This window comes from Quercus lobata, chromosome 3, assembly GCF_001633185.2.
Source record: "Quercus lobata isolate SW786 chromosome 3, ValleyOak3.0 Primary Assembly, whole genome shotgun sequence".
Taxonomy (NCBI): Eukaryota; Viridiplantae; Streptophyta; class Magnoliopsida; order Fagales; family Fagaceae; genus Quercus; species Quercus lobata.
The window spans coordinates 35,741,854-35,759,722 of NC_044906.1; the positions used below are offsets into that span (position 1 = coordinate 35,741,854).

Sequence of the window (17,869 nt, forward strand, 5' to 3'; positions counted from 1 at the left end):
GTCGTGTCAGTTTAATACAATAATACATAACAACCAAAGCGTGAATTGCTCTTTGCCTATTAATTACTCCTAATTTCCAGCTTATTTCTGATCTCTTAATTATATAACAAACATAGGAATAACGAATAATAGGAACAAACTAAGAACGAATGGGGTACAAAAATTTCAAGACCTTATAGCAAAATTTATAAATTTCTCTCACAGTGCTGTATTGCATGTGAGAGTATCATTTAGCATATCAAAACCTTTTGCAAACTCGTGTCCTTCGACTCTATATTCATGGTTTTTTCCATTTTCTTCATTATCTGGCTAGGAGTTGCATTTCGAGTCCTTCCCTCTACATTGAACACTGAGATATGGTTGAGGAAGAAGACTAATATATCAATAGACTCAATACCAGAACTGCCTTGTATAATACTTATGGATATTTTATCCAGACTTCCCATTACAAGCATCCTTCAATATAAGTGCGTTTGTAAGACCTGGTTCAATATAATCTCAGACCCTTATTTCGCTAAGCTGCACTTTGCAAGAGCACCCGTCAGCCTTCTTTTCAGCAACACAGCTGATTTAAGTATCTTAGATAAGAGATTGTATGTGCTTGAGCTTGAAGGTTGGGACACACATGATTCTTTTGCTCCGTTGAAACAATTGCCAAGAGAGATTAACCATCTAGGTGGGGTACTGCAATTTCAATCTTCCTGCAATGGCTTGTTGTGCATCAGTGCAGTTTGTCGCAGGAAACCTGTTACGTATGTGTGTAATGTAATTACAGGAGAGTACATGGCCCTTCCACAACCCAAGAATGATGGATTCAAAAGAAGAATACTGGGGTTTTGTTTCAGCCAAACCACTAATCGATACAAGCTGATTCAAGAAATTTGTGATAATAGGTGGTCTTTTGCTACACAGGAGCATCAATCGCATCAGATTGAGGTATGCACACTTGGTACAAAGAAATGGAGAAATATTGGAGATTTCCCATATTCATTTCCTAAATCAGAATACCAAAGTTTTTGTGACTCCTTGAATGGTGCTCTGCATTGGTTGGTTCAGCCTCATAACAATACCACATTCATATGTCATTTTGACATTGAGAATGAGCAATTTAAACCATTTCCCGGACTCCCTGTTCAAGACCTTTCGAGGGTTAGGCATATGCATTTGGGAGTGTCAGGAGGTTTCCTCTATTTATGTGAGAAATTTTTGACTTCTTATTCTGTTGAAATTTGGGTTATGAAGGATTATGGTGTCAAACAGTCTTGGACGAAAGAGTTTGTTATCTCTAATGCGGAATGGACTAATTCAATATGGAATCGTGGACCTGTACAGATTTTGAACTATGGTCTATACACAAAAATGGAAACAATGGAAGGTGCTGAATTATACATTTTGCATAATTCTGAGTTGTCTGCCTATAATGCCAAAAGACATGAGCGGAAAATTCAGGTTTGTGGTATTGATCCATTCCACTTTGTGATTCCTTACGTACCAAGCCTTGTTACACTCAAGGAAGCTGTGATTGGGGAAAGTTCACAGGTAATTTGAACCAAATCAGAATTGTCTTAATTTTTTTTCCATTTAATTCTTCATCCTCTTCAGTTAGTAATCACAGGTTTAAAATTTAAAAGAAAAATATCTTCTTAGGCTGTATAGCGCACATACATGACATAATTTTCTTTATATGGTGAGTAGCAACAGCATGTAAACGTCGACGTGTCATGTTTGATAATATAATTCTTGTTGCGTACATCTGTTGTTCTCAAAAAATTCATGTTTGATAATAATGTCGTAATACTAACGGTTATGCTTTGCTCACTAATCAGCATACCTCTATAAACATTTAGTTCTTTAGAATGATAAAAATGTGAATTTCGTGTTGAAAATCAATACTGCTCTAACTTTTATTCAACTTACACTTCGACTATTTTGCGAAATTACACATCTTTTTTATGGTAAGCAATATAACAAAGTTGGATGTACTTTCAGCCATTTTCATTAAAATTGACATAGTTGTTTTTTCACCCGCAGCTCATCAAGACCATCCAATCTCTTGAAGTGAGTAGACTATATTCCTTGTTGATTTCAGTGACTGATAAACTTGATTCAGCGTTGTGTAAGCTGGCTTACCTGCTTTTTTTTATGGGTGCTACGCCGGGAATTAAACTGAAGCCTAATCCTTGGTTCATAAAAAATTACATTTGCCGTTTAAAACAAAGATGACAAGAAAATATGCAAACCGGAAGTACAGCCAACCAGTGAAATGTAGAAATGCACTGCTTGAGAACTTCTGGGTTTCTCTAATTGGCAAAGTTTCACTCAATCATTCACATTGTGCCCAGTTACCATTTCTCATTGATGCTGATCCAGTGTATATGGCAACATCAAGAATAGATTATAGATCCATGGCAACACCAATTAAGAGACTACTTCTTCGTTCAATTGAATCTAGAAAACACTACTATACTTATTGCTTATTTGCTTCCACTTATTCCACAATTTGTTTTACCTTTTTGGCTAGGTACAATTTTTAAAGTTTTATTTTTAATTTTAGGGACTGCTGTATTAACCTTTCTTTTTTACTAAATAAGTAATCATAAAATCGTACTTAGTCTATGGAGTTACCAAGATGAAGACATCAAATTTGAGGAGTGCAAGATCACCCAAATCATTCCATTGCAGAAGTAGGCGAGTGAGATAAAGAATGGCATGTACTTCACACTCTTAGTTGTAATTACTAATTAGTAATTACCCTACCCTTCCAAAATACTAAACGGTTATGCTAGAGTGCAATTAAAATGTGATCATGCACTCTTTCCTTGCTCCAAACAATCTGCCACAATTTAACTTCTAGAGCTTTACAATTTACCTACTCAGTGATAGTTTTTGAGGATTATTCCCCATTCATTGTATGTGTGATCATAAATGTCTAATGGCCATGGCCATGAAACAAATAAAAAAAATGGAAATAGTATAAGAACAAATCCTCAGTATACTTGGATGAAATTAAATGACACAAGATGAAAAGTTCCCCAATAGAAGTGAAATAAAAAAAGTTCTTGGGAACATGAACATTAAATTTTTGTAATATATATAGTGAAGTTTTAAGGTACTAATTAATGATGCCCACAATGGTTTTACTTGTGTCAATGTTAACCATAGTTGCAATGTCCAGACAAGAGATAAGGATGAAAAGAAGGAGATGAAGAAAAGAGAAATACAAATATGGATACCAAATTTTTTTCTATTTAATACATTCTCTTATTAAAAAAGGGGGGGGGGGGGGGGAATTGGGGAGGAAGAAAGATATGCCTAACTAATCAAATTTCTACTTGTGTTTGTTATTTTAAGTACCCAATAGGTACTGTCGTACAGACTTTTTTGGCGGTTAAAAAATATTTCTAAGTGGTATGGTTGTTAAAAAATTGAGATATTACATACAATTGGTGGATCTTGCAAATCGAATTATAGGATCAGGTTAGAATTATAAGATTTTACTTCATTTAAATATAAAAATAAAAATAAAATTTGAGAATTATAAGATTTTACTTCATTTATATATATAAATAAAAATAAAATTTAAAAATATCCAATAATTTTGATGTTTCAAGAATCTAACGTAGTTGATTAAACATTTTTCAATAGAAATTAAGAATAATAACATATGACAAATCAAATCAATTTTAAACAGATAAAAGTGTATATCATAAAATATAACTATCAAACTTTATTACAACAATATTGACACGAGTATTTATTTTGAAAATTTGAATTTCAATTTAATAAGAGTTGCTAAGGACCTTATAGCTAAATTGCTACTTTTTCATGCACAAAGTGCATGAGGGTCTAAGGGAAAAGGAGTTTGAACTGAAAGGCTAATAGCATATTGAAACTATCTCATAAAAAAAATTTAAATAAGAGTTAATAATTAACTTGTAGAAAAATAATTAATTTGTATTGTCTTCATTTCTCTTATATTATATTGATATTTCCATTAGAGAGGGAAAGAGAGTTTCTTGTTGTTGGGAAAATCCTATATAACTGTGAATAAATTTCAGCAAGCACAACAGAACAACAGAAGCACAATCACACAAGAACACAAAAATTTACGTGGAAACCTCTTCTCCTTGAAGGGAAAAATCACGGAACAAACTCTGAACAATTTCACTATATTACATAGAGATACAACTTGAGCAAAAAAAAACTCTCTCTTTTTCTTTTCGCTCACTACTCTTTTCCTCACCATGTATCTCTCACTCACTGGGACTTCTCTTCACTCTTCTCTTCTGCACCAAATGGCCAAATGGCCTTTCCTTTTATTTCTTCACCTTTTTCTTCTTTTCCTCCTTCTACATTCTTCACATTAAAGGCCTGTTTGGTAACGTTGTTCTAGTAACGTTGTTTGTACTTTTTGGTAATACGTGTGGGTGAAAAATTGTGTAGAAATACATGTAATATTATTTAAAAACTGAAAACTGTTGTTTAAAATACCATACCAAATGGCCCCCAAGTCACAATAAATGCAAGCCAGTTACCTTGACTTTTGTACGTAACAAAGATGACTTCAACTCCTCTTTTTGGCAAGCTTCTCCAGCAAGTTCACTTAAACTTTTGGCCAAAATGGCCAAACTCCACTTTTTTTTTGTGCAATCTACCACTATTTGTGAAATATTTAGCAATCTACCACTTTTTTTAAACTTGATTTCTAGTGAACTCGAGTACCATGAAAAAATTTTGAAATATTTTGATGTAACTCAAGTTCATGGAACTCGAGTTCCATGAACTCCCAACCATCAAAAAAATTTAAATTTCTTTTATGGTACTCAAGTTCCATGAACTCAAGTACCATGGAAAACTCGATTTTCACAAAATCGAGTTTCAAAAAAGTGATAAATTGCTAAGTATTTCACAAACAGTGATAGATCCATAAATATTTTCCCAAATAGTGATATATGGCCATTTTTACCTAAACTTTCTGACTTTTGTACATGATGAAGAAAAACTAAGAGACATGAAAAACAAGCTCATTAAATAAACATGTCTATTACAAGTGGGCTGGAACCACGGTGCATTGCACCCCACACTTGTCTCTGTCACTTATTTAATCGATGATGACCATTAGAATTAACAAAAAAAAAAAATTTATAGTAATAAGTAAGATGTCATCCAAGCCCAGCTATAGATAAGAGATAACTTGAGAAAAATCAAATATGACACTTTGTAGGAGAGGCTCGATCTTGTTCCACGTATTCCAGGGATGAACAGAAAGTAAGAAGTCTCAAAGGGTGTTTGGTACATGGAGTACCATGAAAAACTCGATTTTCACAAAATCAAGTTTCAAAAAAGTGATAGATTGCTAAGTATTTCGCAAACGGTGGTAGTCTGGTAGATCCATAAATATTTTCCCAAATAGTGATATATGGCCATTTTTATCTAAACTTTCTGACTTTTGTACATGATGAAGAAAAACTAAGAGACATGAAAAACAAGCTCATTAAATGAGCATGTCTATTACAAGTGGGCTGGAACCACGGTGCATTTCACCCAACACTTGTCTCTGTCACTTATTTAATCGATGATGACCATTAGAATTAACCAAAAAAAAAAATTATAGTAATAAGTAAGATGTCATCCAAGCCCAGCTATAGATAAGAGATAACTTGAGAAAAATCAAATATGACACTTTGTAGGAGAGGCTCAATCTCGTTCCATGTATTCCAGGGATGAACAGAAAGTAAGAAGTCTCAAGGGGTGTTTGGTACATGCACTTAAGAACATGTGTTTTATTATTTGAAAACATGTGTAGAAATACGTGTAGGTGAAAAAATATATGAAAATACGTGTAATGATGCTTAAATTTCATGTAGTGTGTAAGTAATTTTTGAAGGTGGAAATACGATTTACCCACTTGATCTAGCGTATAAGTAAATTTTTGAAGGTATGGAGTATTGTCAAATTTCATGTCGTGCTCTAAATGATAAATATTAATTGTAAAACTAGCTGTTGTTTGTTAGTCAATGAGTCTTTCCAACCCAACCCCAAAAAATCTTTTTTTTTTTTTAAAAAAAAACACAAGAGAAAAAGTAACCTTAACCTTAACCTTTCCTTTTTGGGTGAGGTTTGTATATAGTGGTCAATTCTACGAATTTGGTTTAGTTTTTTGAAACTGAGCTTTTTGAAAAAGCGGAGGTTTCAAAAAGTGTGGTATAAAACTGGGCTTTTTTAAAAAACTGCTTGGCTAATACTTATAAAAGTAACGATTTGAATTGTATATTACCAAAAAAGACAATATATATATAAGAGAATTTATTTCATACTTAAATCAACTACTTAATAATACTTACTTTAAAAAAAAAAAAAAAAAAAACTACTTAATAACAATAATAATAATAAATTTATTGTTAACTAAAATTTGTTGTAAAAATACTTTAGAGATAACATTACTCTAATATATAAAAAAATAAAATAAAATAAAAAAATAAAAATCATAAGCTTACTTAAAAAAAAAATTAAAATTAAAAAAAAAAAAAAGAAGAAGAAGATTTGTTCATGCCCTTACCCCCACATCAGACGTATAACCAACACAACACCCTTTTTTTTTTTCCAAATTTTTTCTCAGCCACATTTTCTTCACCTTTTGTCTTCTTTATTACTCCCTTATCTCTATTTTCCTCCACACACACACACTTCTTTACATTTTGTCTTCTTTCAAGTTTCAACACCTCTCTCTCTCTCTCTCTCTCTCTCTCTAACTATGTGTTTCACATATTACTGGTAGTACCCAATACCCACACTTCAACAAAGTGATTTTTGTGAGTCACAGTTTCCTTCTCGCAGTAAGGCTTTGCCTCATAGCTCATCAAGAATCAAGACCCACTTTGGCACCACCATTTAAGGCAACTTTTTCATCGTTGTGTTGATCAGTGACTCCATGATTCTCATCAAGAATCAAGACACAATTCATTTTGGCAATATCCACTGTAGCAAAGAGATGAGATCTAGTTCTAGAACTGAAGACTGCAGATAGCGTGATCTGCCTTTTGAAACACAATGGGCAATTTGGGAAATTCACAGTAGCTTCCAACGGTAATATTGATAACACGCTGTAGCTTTTTGCAAAAACTAGTGCCCAGCTGCCGCACAAAAAAGTGCGAGTCTTTTGTATTTGGAAAATAGGTTTTTCTAAAACACGCATTTGCATTTCGTTACCGAACACACTTTTTGGATTTTCAACTTGAAAACGTGCATTTTAGCTCCTGAAAGTTGAACCAAACTCACACTAAATATGTTGAGATATGGATATATATGCAATTTAAACATATGTCTGTATCTTAACGTATACAGTAGAACTAACCCTAAATACAAGCCCAACCCTTTATTTTTTTAAGGAAACCTTGACCTTAATGTTTAATGGTTAAAAGTCGCTGAAAGTGAATTGTGAGTCTGAGACCCACAAAAACGTATGTAATATATATATATATATATATATATAGAGAGAGAGAGAGAGAGAGAGAGAGAGAGAGAGAGAGAGAGATAAAAGTTTAAATTATACCTAATATAACTCTAAACAATGTTACACTACTCAATAACTTATTATTGAATTCATATTTTGAAAATTCAACTGTTGAATTACATGTTCTATATGTTCTTAACATACATGTCAAATTTCATGTCAACTAGATGTAATTTACCATTCAATTTATAAACTAATCTTTTATACATTATTTCAAATTACAAAAACTTGAATTTAAACAATTGATTAATAACATTACTGTTGGTCTTTGATTATCTTAAAATTTTGCAAGTATGAAAAATATACGAAAATAATGTAATTTAATGATAAATTTATTAAAATTTACATCTAACTAAAAATTATTTGTTAGTATATAATATTATTAAAGTTTCGCGTGTAACTTTAGCTCAACCTCCACATATATATATATATATATATATATATATATATAATAGAAAGAAACGAATCTTTGAAGTCAAACCCTTCCTCTTTCCACAAACGACAATCCACATGGGCTTCACCTCAAAAATAGACCCCACCATTTCCACCATCAACATCATCAATCAAACAAAGGAGAGGAGAGGATGCTTGAGAGTTTCAACAAGTTGCAATAAACAAACAAAAGTTCACTCCGACCCACACATCTTCTTTCATCTTCCTCAACACTCTTTCACACACACCTGGTCCTCTCACCTTTCAAACCCACAAAGAAAACTTTCTCTAAAGTCTTTCTTTCCCATTGAATAATTCTTAATAACTTTTTTCCTTTCCATCAATGGAAAGATAGAAACTTCTTACAGTTATTGATCACTCAGTACTGTTACTACTTACCATTTGCCTTCAACTCTTCAACACGATGGAAGTCTCAAACTCATCAAAGGCTCTACGATTCATCACCCACCAGCCCTTCTTCTCCGCCGTCGGATCAGGCGACCTTGACTCCCTCAAGCAGCTCTTGGATAAGCTGTCCGGAGATGACCCATCAGATACTTCCACCATCTCCGATCTAATGACTCTGCAGAACGATGCAGGGGAGACTGCCCTGTACTTGGCCGCAGCCGATAATCGGCATGAAATTTTCAGCTACTTGCTTAGATTCTCTGATATTCAGACCCTCAAGATCAGGTCCAACTCTGATATGGATGCCTTTCACATCGCCGCTAAGCTTGGCCACCTGGGTATGTTACTCTCAACTCTCAACTCTTAATTTAGGTCCGTGTATCTGTTTTTTTCATTTTTCTTTTGATGGGGTTGTTGGGAATTGGCTAAATTTTTCGTTTTTGTGTTTTTTTAATGAATGATTAGCTAAAATTTTCATTTTCTGCATGGTTGTATTTGATTTATGGATCAATAGTTATAGAAATATTAGCTGCTTTGGCTGAAAGAATGGTAAGAGGGAGTGATTTAAGTCAGTTTGTTTAGTACTTACTCTTGCTTTTAACAGCAAATATGAGTGTATTTTTTGCTCTGCGAAGCAATTGAAGTGCTTTGAGAATTATGACTAAGTGATGCCTAATCGTTGCTAATTTCTTGTCCATATATATTATGGCTTACAAGTGGTGCTCTTGATCTAATCAAATTTTGTATTGGTATGATTGAATTTGTAGGAGATCGAAATTTAATTGATTGGATGCATAGCTCTGTTCTGGACTTGGGTGTGAGGAAGTAGTTCATGTAATACTGGGCTTTTGTGTTTCAGGGAAGAGCTTGTTTCATATGAGTGAATTTGTTGAACCTTGTAATCATTGAACTGCGAATGATTTTATTGATCTAGCATCAGACTCAAACTGTGAAATGAGATTATTTACTTGTGGAGGAATGCTTTTATCTTTGTCATTTTGGCAAAGCTTTTTACCCCTTTAATGGGGTGTATATAATGATGTTTTAGAAAGAAAAATCTGACTTACGATGGTTCTAAATTCTAAGCATTCCTTGCTTTGAGCATTTTTTGTAGATTTAAGGTTGAGATTAGAGAGTAGAAAATAACCTTCGTGGTAAATTTGAGAGTGATGGCCTGTAGTCCTCCTCAAAACCATGCATGGAAACAACTGATGTGAATTGCATGCATTCAACAAGCCATGATGGTGCTTTATCTGAAAATAAGTGTCTTAGCCTACTATCAAAATACTGAAGCGATTACAACAATCCTAGCAGTGTATATAATTTGGCCGGTAAAACTGAGCATCATTCATCCAGGAGTTTACTCTAAGTACCATTTGCTTAAATTATTTTACAGTTATTATGTAGTGTTGAAAGGATATATTTCACTTACCCAAATACAGAGAGGATTTCTTTTTGAGTAGTGTTTGACTGTTATTTTCTTCAGATATTGTGAAGGAACTTTTGGGCATTTGGCCTGAGCTTTGTAAGTCATGTGACTCCTCAAACACCAGCCCGCTTTATTCAGCTGCTGTGAAGGATCATTTGGATGTAGTGAATGCCATCTTGGATGCTGATGCCAGCTTAATTCGCACAGTAAGGAAAAATGGGAAAACTGCATTGCACACAGCTGCCAGGTATGGCCTCCTTCGAATTGTAAAAGCACTTATAGACCGTGATCCAGGAATAGTCAGCATCAAAGATAAAAAGGGTCAAACAGCACTCCATATGGCAGTGAAAGGTACGTATCCTTCAGTAGTTGAGGAGATATTGGAAGCTGATCACTCTATTCTGAATGAACGTGATAAGAAGGGTAATACAGCTGTGCACATGGCCACAAGGAAAGGCCGTTCACAGGTATTTTTGTTCTGACTTTAAAGATGAAAACATGTTGGCACATTTGTTTCCTCTAGAATTTCTTTTTCTTTTTTTACATTTTTGCAGTTAGTATTGATTTTAATTACAGTAGTAACTAGTAAGATTAGGAGCTATCCATTTCATTGTTGTGAGAATTCATCTTGCACCTTCAGTACCACTTGCCAAGGACCCTTCTGCTGGACTCTTTCATAGTTCATACTACCTACGTGAAATATCTCTATCACCTCTTAGCTATCACATTATCTGTACCACCTCTTTAAACAGAAGCATATAACCGTGTCCGTGGTAGCAATCTAAGATGAGGAAGAGGATTAGGAAAAGCATAAAGCGATCACTTCCTTAAAGAGGCCTTAAAGTTATAAATGAAAAGACTACCTGTTTTATGAGTCAGCATTTTCTGATGACTATGAAAGTGGATCTATAAAGTAGATGCATCAAGTTAACCTTATTGGGTGCCTCTTACCAGCTATTAATCATTGCCTATTCACCTTTTGGCTGTTGGAAACCTTACCAGTTCTTCAGCTACTGATGTTGGAAGCTCGATTTTCCTGTTATTTGAGTGAGATAAGTTGAAAAGGCAAACATCAATATTAAAAATTAATTTTGGTTAACTTAGAGGATGAGGACATAGAAACTTTCAATACTAATCATCATTAGAAAGACTATAGCAACCTAAAGGGCTTTCATCCTATCAAATTGCCTGTCTGACTCCACTACCACATTTATATGTACAACTTTTATCCTAGTTATCATATCCTCTTAAGTTCATTCTTGATCATAAATATTTGAAGGCTTTATGCACTTTAAATGTGTTTGTTATTCCCTCTGTAGTAGTGTTGGTTGTTTTCCTGTACTGAATATTGTTCTCAATTTTTCAGACAGTAAGCCTGTTGCTGACCTATAAATCTGTTGATGTCAACGCGATTAACAATCAGCATGAAACTGCAATGGATTTGGCAGATAAACTGCAATATGGAGAATCTGCGTTGGAAATTAAGGATTCTCTAACTGAAGCTGGTGCTAAGTATGCCAGGCATGTTGGCAAAATGGATGAAGCAATGGAACTCAAAAGGACTGTCAGTGATATAAAGCATGAGGTGCACTCACAATTCAAAGAACATGAACAGACCCGTCGACGAGTTTCTGGTATTGCCAAAGAATTAAAGAAAATCCATAGAGAAGCTGTTCAAAACACCACAAACTCTGTCACAGTCGTTGCTGTTCTTTTTGCCTCAATAGCTTTCTTGGCCATATTCAACTTGCCTGGCCAATATTTTACAGATAAATCAAACGCAGGGAAGGCTAAGATAGCTGATAGTATTGCTTTCAGAGTATTCTGCCTTTTAAATGCTACCTCACTCTTCATTTCTCTAGCTGTTGTTGTGGTCCAGATCACTTTGGTGGCCTGGGACACAAGGGCTCAGAGGCAGGTTGTGTCTGTTGTTAACAAGCTAATGTGGGTTGCCTGCACTTGCACTTGTGGAGCGTTCCTGTCAATAGCTTTTCTTGTTGTTGGAAAGCCAAATTCATGGATGGCTATTACTATAACCATTATGGGAGCTCCAATTCTTGTAGGGACTCTTGCAAGCATGTGCTACTTTGTTTTCCGGCAACACTTTGGGATTTTCCGCAGTGACTCCCAAAGACGCATCAAAAGGACTGGTGGGAGCAAGTCTTTCTCATGGACACACTCTGCAAATATATCAGATCCTGATGACTATAACTCTGACCTTGAGAAGATCTATGCTTTGTAGACACCAGATTTAGAACAATGAGTTAGCTGCACAAGATCTTCTATTGTTCATGCAATGTTAGGCACACAATTTCAAACTATGATGAGGTGCACAGAAAAGTTGATGGGTTTGGCTCTGTATGGTGGTTGACCAACAAAAAATTATGTATATTTAGGCGCAATGAGGTGTAATATGATAGTTCAGTCTGTACGAGCTTGCATAAGTTTCCAACAAATTGCTTGTTGATTGTGATAGCATGTTGCTGTGGTTGTAAATTTGCAGTTTTGTATGGTTCCAATCATACTAACATAGCAACTTGAATTTGTGAACTTTATGAATTCCTGTATATCTATTCAAGGCAAGAGAATTGTTTAATGTATAAATTGAGTCAATATAAGATGGCCGAAGGATCTGATCAGGTTGATGCTCATTGACTACAAACTAATGCAAAATAATCAATAAATAACAAAAAATATATTAGAATGTACCTTAAGATTTCATGCTAGATATCTCCCTTTTTTTACATTAGATTTTTGTTTCTTTCACATTTTTCCTTAGATACTTGGTGGGGGCTACAGACATGAGATCAATTGCTTTTACAGAGCTAGAAATAAGAAAAGAATCGTTTGGTGCAGAAAGAAAGGAAGATGGGTTCGTCTGCGTGGTGGGGGTGTATCAGCTCTGACATCCTTACATGAAGTTTAGGAGCATGGATGTGGTACAGGACAACAAGACTTTTTTTTTTTTGTGTGTGTGTGTGTGTGTGTGTGTGTGTGTGGGAGAAACAGGACAATAAGAACTTAATGTCATATAATAAAAGTTTCTTCTTAGAAGTAGATATCTCACGTGACTTTTAACAATAGTTTTACAATTAAATTAAATCTAACAGTTCTTTAATACACAGCTACATATTTATAATGGTTGCCAAATGGAGTCTACATGACCCAACGAATCACTACCTTCAATTCCACCATTAACTGCATCCCACAATCATTAGTGAAAGTTTTTGGTCATTTCCATTTTAATAGTTCTTTTTTATTTTTCTGACTACCACCATGAAGCTGTTCTCCGTTTTGTAGCACAGCCTTGCTACTCTTTCATGCATCATGAAATATTGGAAATGCCTTGATTTTTGGGGTTCACACTCCATTTGTTCATTGTGGCTTTCTCAGTTCTCACTCCTATATTTTGTCCATGACGTCCAGTTTTTTTTTTTTTTTTTGGGCTGAATGAATTAATTTATTAAACACAAAAAGCAACGGAAGGGCACGGCCCATCTCTCTCTTGGGATAAAAGGCCAGTCAGGAAGAATGAAGATGGGAAATGGCCCAAAGAGTTACAATCATAAGTCCATTTCACAACATTGCAAGCAACAAAATTAATGGATTTATAAGTGTACCAAATCCCAAGCTACACAGTTCTTTTAACAAAAGTTTCATATCAGCTACAATACCATTGATTAACCATGGAACATCAAAGAGATTGCCTTTTGTTTACATTTAATACTGAAGTCGAATAACCATCAAAGATCATAAAATCAAATTTCGTTTGGATTGCTATCTTAACTGCAAGTAGAGCTGCTGTTGCTTCACCACACAAAGGAATCCTCATGTGAATTTTCCCCCATGTTGACTTTCCTCCTCAAGTTGACTTGCCAAACTAGCAGACTCTTTAAGCTTAGCTAGCTCACTTAGTACACCTTTGAGGGGTTCACTAAGCTTGCTTCTCTTAGCCTGTGAGAAAATATGTAGTGTATCATGTTCAAATGATTGAAATAAAAAATAGTTACAGCAAGTTGTCACCCCAGATAGTAGCTTTAAAACCACAACACAAAAGAACATAACCATAAATAATTCTTCCAGTAAGACTGGCACTCAGTGAGCTGAACAAAGTCTCTTGAATTGTTGAATGTAGCACTAAAATTTGGGTCTCCTTCAACATTGGCCTATTAAACTACAGCTCAATATATATAGAGAGAGAGAATCCACGGTAGAGCTGTAGAAACTAATAAGTGTTTTAATTGCAATACCAGATGCTTTCCTAGGGATTTGCTGAATGGCAGAACACATTTAGATTATGACAACATTATCAGCAACTGAAAATTTTTCACTCATATAGTCATTCAAAAGAAATTAAGGGAATGGCATGAATATTAAGCCCCAAAGTCAGGAAATATTAACATTCATATTTAAAATAATTGGTGGCGCAACAAATGTCAGTTCTGCAACTATAGTCATCAATACACTAAGCACCAATTTGGCTTGTTTCTACTAACTTACAAAAAAAATCCAATTGCTCAACAGATATCAGCTCTACCTTTGCAGTTATTGATATAGCAAGCATAAGGTTTGCAGATTTTCTACTTGTTTAGTTATTAAACATAAACAACCTTTCTCAAGCATAGAACTAGAAATGAACAGTAAGCAAACACTAGCGTAGTAAGCAATCTAACATATCATTATCTAAAAACTACAAACCCAGACATCATACCTTCAAGGATGGAACCAGAGAAAAAACTTCATCAACAGACTCTGGACCAACATTGGCAATCTCACATAACTGCAGTCAAAAAACTGAAAATAAGAGTGCTGCATGACTTTTAAGATTTAAGTGACTCAAGTTGAGATTGAAACCTCGCTATTGGAAACGCCATGTTTTGTGAGAGTCCTTATTCCAGTTAAGAATTCAACAGCATATGGGTGATTTAAATGGATGACGCATCAGAAGAAGTGATGGGTCAACACACACTCAAAGCAAATCTAAAGAATGAGTATAATTAAAAATAAAAAAATAAAAAAGTAAATGCTCTGAAAAGTGAAGTTCAAGGATACTCAAGAACTTTTCTAACAGACTGGGGATTTGTATAATGGACACCCCTTTTGGCATACTGCAGTCCCTTGTCAAATGGTCTGGAAACAAACGACAGATTATATCACTAATTAAATGTACTAATTTATATTCAATAGCAAAATCTGAAAATGTGTTCCTCACACAGGGAGTTTCAATTCTGGATCTTTTGATAATGTGACCATCTGATCCTGGATTCCTTGTAAAATACTTGCAGCCTCACAATCCATCATGCTCATGCATTTGACATTTTCTGGTAGCTCTGCATATGCCACCATAAACATGTAACAACGTGGTGTTAACCTATCAAAGTACATCCCCAGCTTAAGAAATTGATCTAGAACTAAGTTTTCCAAAACCAAGAAAAAATTCACAGTATACAACCATAAAATCTACAGTATTAACAAGTGAAACATTCAAACACATAAAGAGGCCAAATTTTCATTATCTCAACAAAATAATGAATATATGCCTGTAAACCAAAAACATACATCCAAGTACCCACCTAGCTCAATGTTAAGCTCCAGTGGTTGTGGTTCTTTAGCTGGGGTCTTTCCACCATTAGCAATTTTGTCTCCTTTTCCCCCTTTGCTTGAATAGCCTTTAAAACATTTAAAAATAAAAAAGAGAAGCTCTTTCAAGGGAAATCAACACAGGAGGTAATCGATCATTGATTGTGCATGGAAAGGTAAAATCAACATAAATAGGCAACAACCAAACAAAACAATCATCAAAATTGGACCTTTTGGAAATGGAGTGTCATCCTTCCCTACATATTTTGGTGAAGAAAGAGTTTTAGGTTCAGGGAAACCTATAAAAGCAAGACCACCAATTAGAGAAAATTAATGAATACGATTAAGTTTCCTTCAAATGATTATTCAAGATTAAGAAGATAAGCATATTTATGACTAGCATATTCCAGTAACAAACTTAATATACACTAAAGGAAAAGAAGAAAACATTAACCTTCAAAATTGATATGAACTTTCCTTCCATACTTGGACTTCATTGAGCTGTCATCCTTCCCTTTAAAACTACCTTCCTTTCCCTTTGATTTCAAGGTTGCTACACCCAAGAATTTACACAAAGAAACAAGTGTGTATTCAAAACATTGTATGTTCTAAACAAAGCTTCAGTGCAGGTTAGAAAGAAAGAAAGAAACAGGAATATGGATAATGTACAAGTACTATTGCACATGTCACCACTGATTGGTCTGACTGGTACATGCAGTTAACCAGGGTCCCAAATCCAACCAATACCCATTTGAGAAATTACAAATTTAAAAGAACAACTGAGATATAGCAGAGAATAAAAAGTGAAGAAACCAAATCAAACAAACCCCAAACAAGACATTAACAAAGAAAATTTTGGAACCTGGGTATATAACATGTACACAGTATACTTAAACTGCTACCTGAATCATTATACAAATATTGGCTTTATTAATACAATTACTCTTACACATCCAAAAAGAAAATTTTTCCAACATGGACCACCAACATTTTCCTCCAGAGATTTTCTAGGCCTTACTTTTTTCTTTTTTCTAGGCCCTACTTTGACTCTTGGGTAAGATAAAAACAAAATTAAGTATCAAACTTTACACTATCAACTATTAATTACAATAGCAATGTTGAGTAACATTTTCACTGTTAACCAAAGATAAAAACGAAGTTTTTATCAAGAGTCTTGTAATTAAATAACATTTCTTGCATATTCCATTAAATAGAGATATGAGTTCAAATCACCTCACCACATTATTGTAACTATTGAAGTTTAAAAATAAATAATAATAAAAACTCAAAAGCAACCAAAACTTAAACAGCGTAAAAGATATTGTAGCCAAAAGTAAAAAAGACAACATATTTTTCAGATACTCTTCTTATAAAGAAAAATAAATAAATAATTAGTGGGTGTTTCGGGAAATGGGTTAAAATAAATGAATAAATAGTTCACGAAATGTTTAGGAAGAAAACAGAAGGAAAATACAAAAAGAAAAAGAAAAGAGATATATTTGAAATCAGGCTTTCCATGTGCGTTAGTGGAGATAGATAGATAGAGGCAGAAAACACTTTACCTCCTTTCTCCATCGCCACCTGTATTGTATTTCTGCGATCACAATTCACAACACTTCGTATTTTAGAACAGCGTATTCACAACAACTTTGACTTGGCTTAGATCTAGTGCTCTCATAGAAACTCTTTTCCTCCCATATAATAGCTTTTGCTTTATTTCTTAGGGAAACCCAGAAATGGCCTCCAAAAAATAAAATTAATTAAATTAAGATGGTAATACATTATTGGTTACTGAAGTTACCCTCTCAAGGTTTTTTTTTTTTGAGAAACTTTCTCGATGCCTACATGGCTAACATAACAAACAACGTCATGGCATTTTTTAAGTGACGTGATAACGTTTTTAATATTAAAATTCAAAACTCATTATATATGCATGAGAAAACCCATCACTAGTTTCAAAATTGGAAGACTTTGACTATGACACTGGTCATTAGCCTCTCAAATTTCAAGTAAAAGCTATCGACTAACAAAATAATGTCGTGGCATTTAGTGACACGACGACATTTTTAATTTGAAAGAATTAAAACCCATTATTTATACATGATAAAACTATCACCAGTTTCAAAATTAAAAGACTGACGTATTATGAAATAGGTTTTCTCCAAATTAAATGACAATTTGAAAACATTCCCAATCACAAAGAGAGAGAGTTGACACCAAGATCATTGTCTACTTTGGATGCCTCACAAACTCCTTATGCTGATGAGCTGCTTAAGAACAAATTCTACCTCCATTTTAAAGTCTTTAAAGTTAAAACAACTCGTATTACAGATCCACTATATCATAGTTGTATTACTATGATCATTTATGAGAATCTTTTCATGAAGTGTCTTCCACCTCATTAAAGTTTTGTATCTAACGTATTAATTAATTTATTTATTCAATGTATTAGTATGGTTCAAAGACATGTAACATAAGTGAAATTTATTCTCAAAATATTATAATGC

At 34.1% G+C, this 17,869-nt stretch overlaps 3 protein-coding genes across 5 annotated transcripts; 2 read left to right on the forward strand and 1 right to left on the reverse strand.

The window, feature by feature from the left end:
- The first annotated feature begins 279 nt into the window (after nt 1-279).
- On the forward strand, nt 280-2,245 carry LOC115980820 (F-box protein At3g07870-like). The gene is made up of 2 exons (XM_031103031.1): nt 280-1,539; nt 2,032-2,245. Exons 1-2 carry the CDS (start codon nt 280-282, stop codon nt 2,221-2,223), a joined length of 1,452 nt encoding a protein of 483 aa, XP_030958891.1. The 3' UTR covers nt 2,224-2,245.
- Nucleotides 2,246-8,094: 5,849 nt separating this feature from the next.
- LOC115981588 (ankyrin repeat-containing protein At2g01680) lies at nt 8,095-12,421 on the forward strand. The gene is made up of 3 exons (XM_031103857.1): nt 8,095-8,691; nt 9,840-10,249; nt 11,149-12,421. The coding sequence occupies exons 1-3, from the start codon at nt 8,370-8,372 to the stop codon at nt 12,022-12,024; spliced, it is 1,608 nt and encodes a 535-aa protein (XP_030959717.1). The 5' UTR covers nt 8,095-8,369; the 3' UTR covers nt 12,025-12,421.
- A 913-nt stretch (nt 12,422-13,334) lies between these two features.
- On the reverse strand, nt 13,335-17,159 carry LOC115979220 (DNA-directed RNA polymerases IV and V subunit 4-like). Of its 3 annotated transcripts, none has more exons than XM_031101201.1 (9): nt 16,032-16,200; nt 15,817-15,915; nt 15,593-15,661; nt 15,356-15,451; nt 14,995-15,112; nt 14,835-14,912; nt 14,637-14,670; nt 14,494-14,562; nt 13,335-13,736 (listed from the first exon to the last, which is right to left on the reverse strand). In XM_031101201.1, the coding sequence occupies exons 1-9, from the start codon at nt 16,045-16,047 to the stop codon at nt 13,611-13,613; spliced, it is 705 nt and encodes a 234-aa protein (XP_030957061.1). In that variant the 5' UTR covers nt 16,048-16,200; the 3' UTR covers nt 13,335-13,610. The 3 variants fall into 3 exon arrangements, with proteins under 3 accessions (XP_030957061.1, XP_030957062.1, XP_030957063.1); XM_031101202.1 differs by lacking the exon at nt 16,032-16,200 and adding an exon at nt 16,925-17,159 and having other exon boundaries at nt 13,370-13,736; XM_031101203.1 differs by lacking the exon at nt 16,032-16,200 and adding an exon at nt 16,225-16,453 and having other exon boundaries at nt 13,370-13,736.
- Between the last annotated feature and the right edge of the window lie 710 nt (nt 17,160-17,869).

Bases quoted from the DNA above. Each gene is read 5' to 3' on its own strand.
- LOC115980820 (XM_031103031.1), top strand. From the start codon at position 280: ATGGTTTTTTCCATTTTCTTCATTATCTGGCTAGGAGTTGCATTTCGA. The intron at 1,540-2,031 runs GTAATTTGAACC...TTTCACCCGCAG, and splicing joins TGATTGGGGAAAGTTCACAG to CTCATCAAGACCATCCAATC.
- LOC115981588 (XM_031103857.1), top strand. From the start codon at position 8,370: ATGGAAGTCTCAAACTCATCAAAGGCTCTACGATTCATCACCCACCAG. The intron at 8,692-9,839 runs GTATGTTACTCT...TATTTTCTTCAG, and splicing joins CGCTAAGCTTGGCCACCTGG to ATATTGTGAAGGAACTTTTG. The intron at 10,250-11,148 runs GTATTTTTGTTC...TCAATTTTTCAG, and splicing joins CAAGGAAAGGCCGTTCACAG to ACAGTAAGCCTGTTGCTGAC.
- LOC115979220 (XM_031101201.1), bottom strand. The intron at 15,452-15,592 runs GTCCAATTTTGA...AATGTTTTAAAG, and splicing joins TGACACTCCATTTCCAAAAG to GCTATTCAAGCAAAGGGGGA. The intron at 14,913-14,994 runs GTGAGGAACACA...GTTTGTTTCCAG, and splicing joins CCAGAATTGAAACTCCCTGT to ACCATTTGACAAGGGACTGC.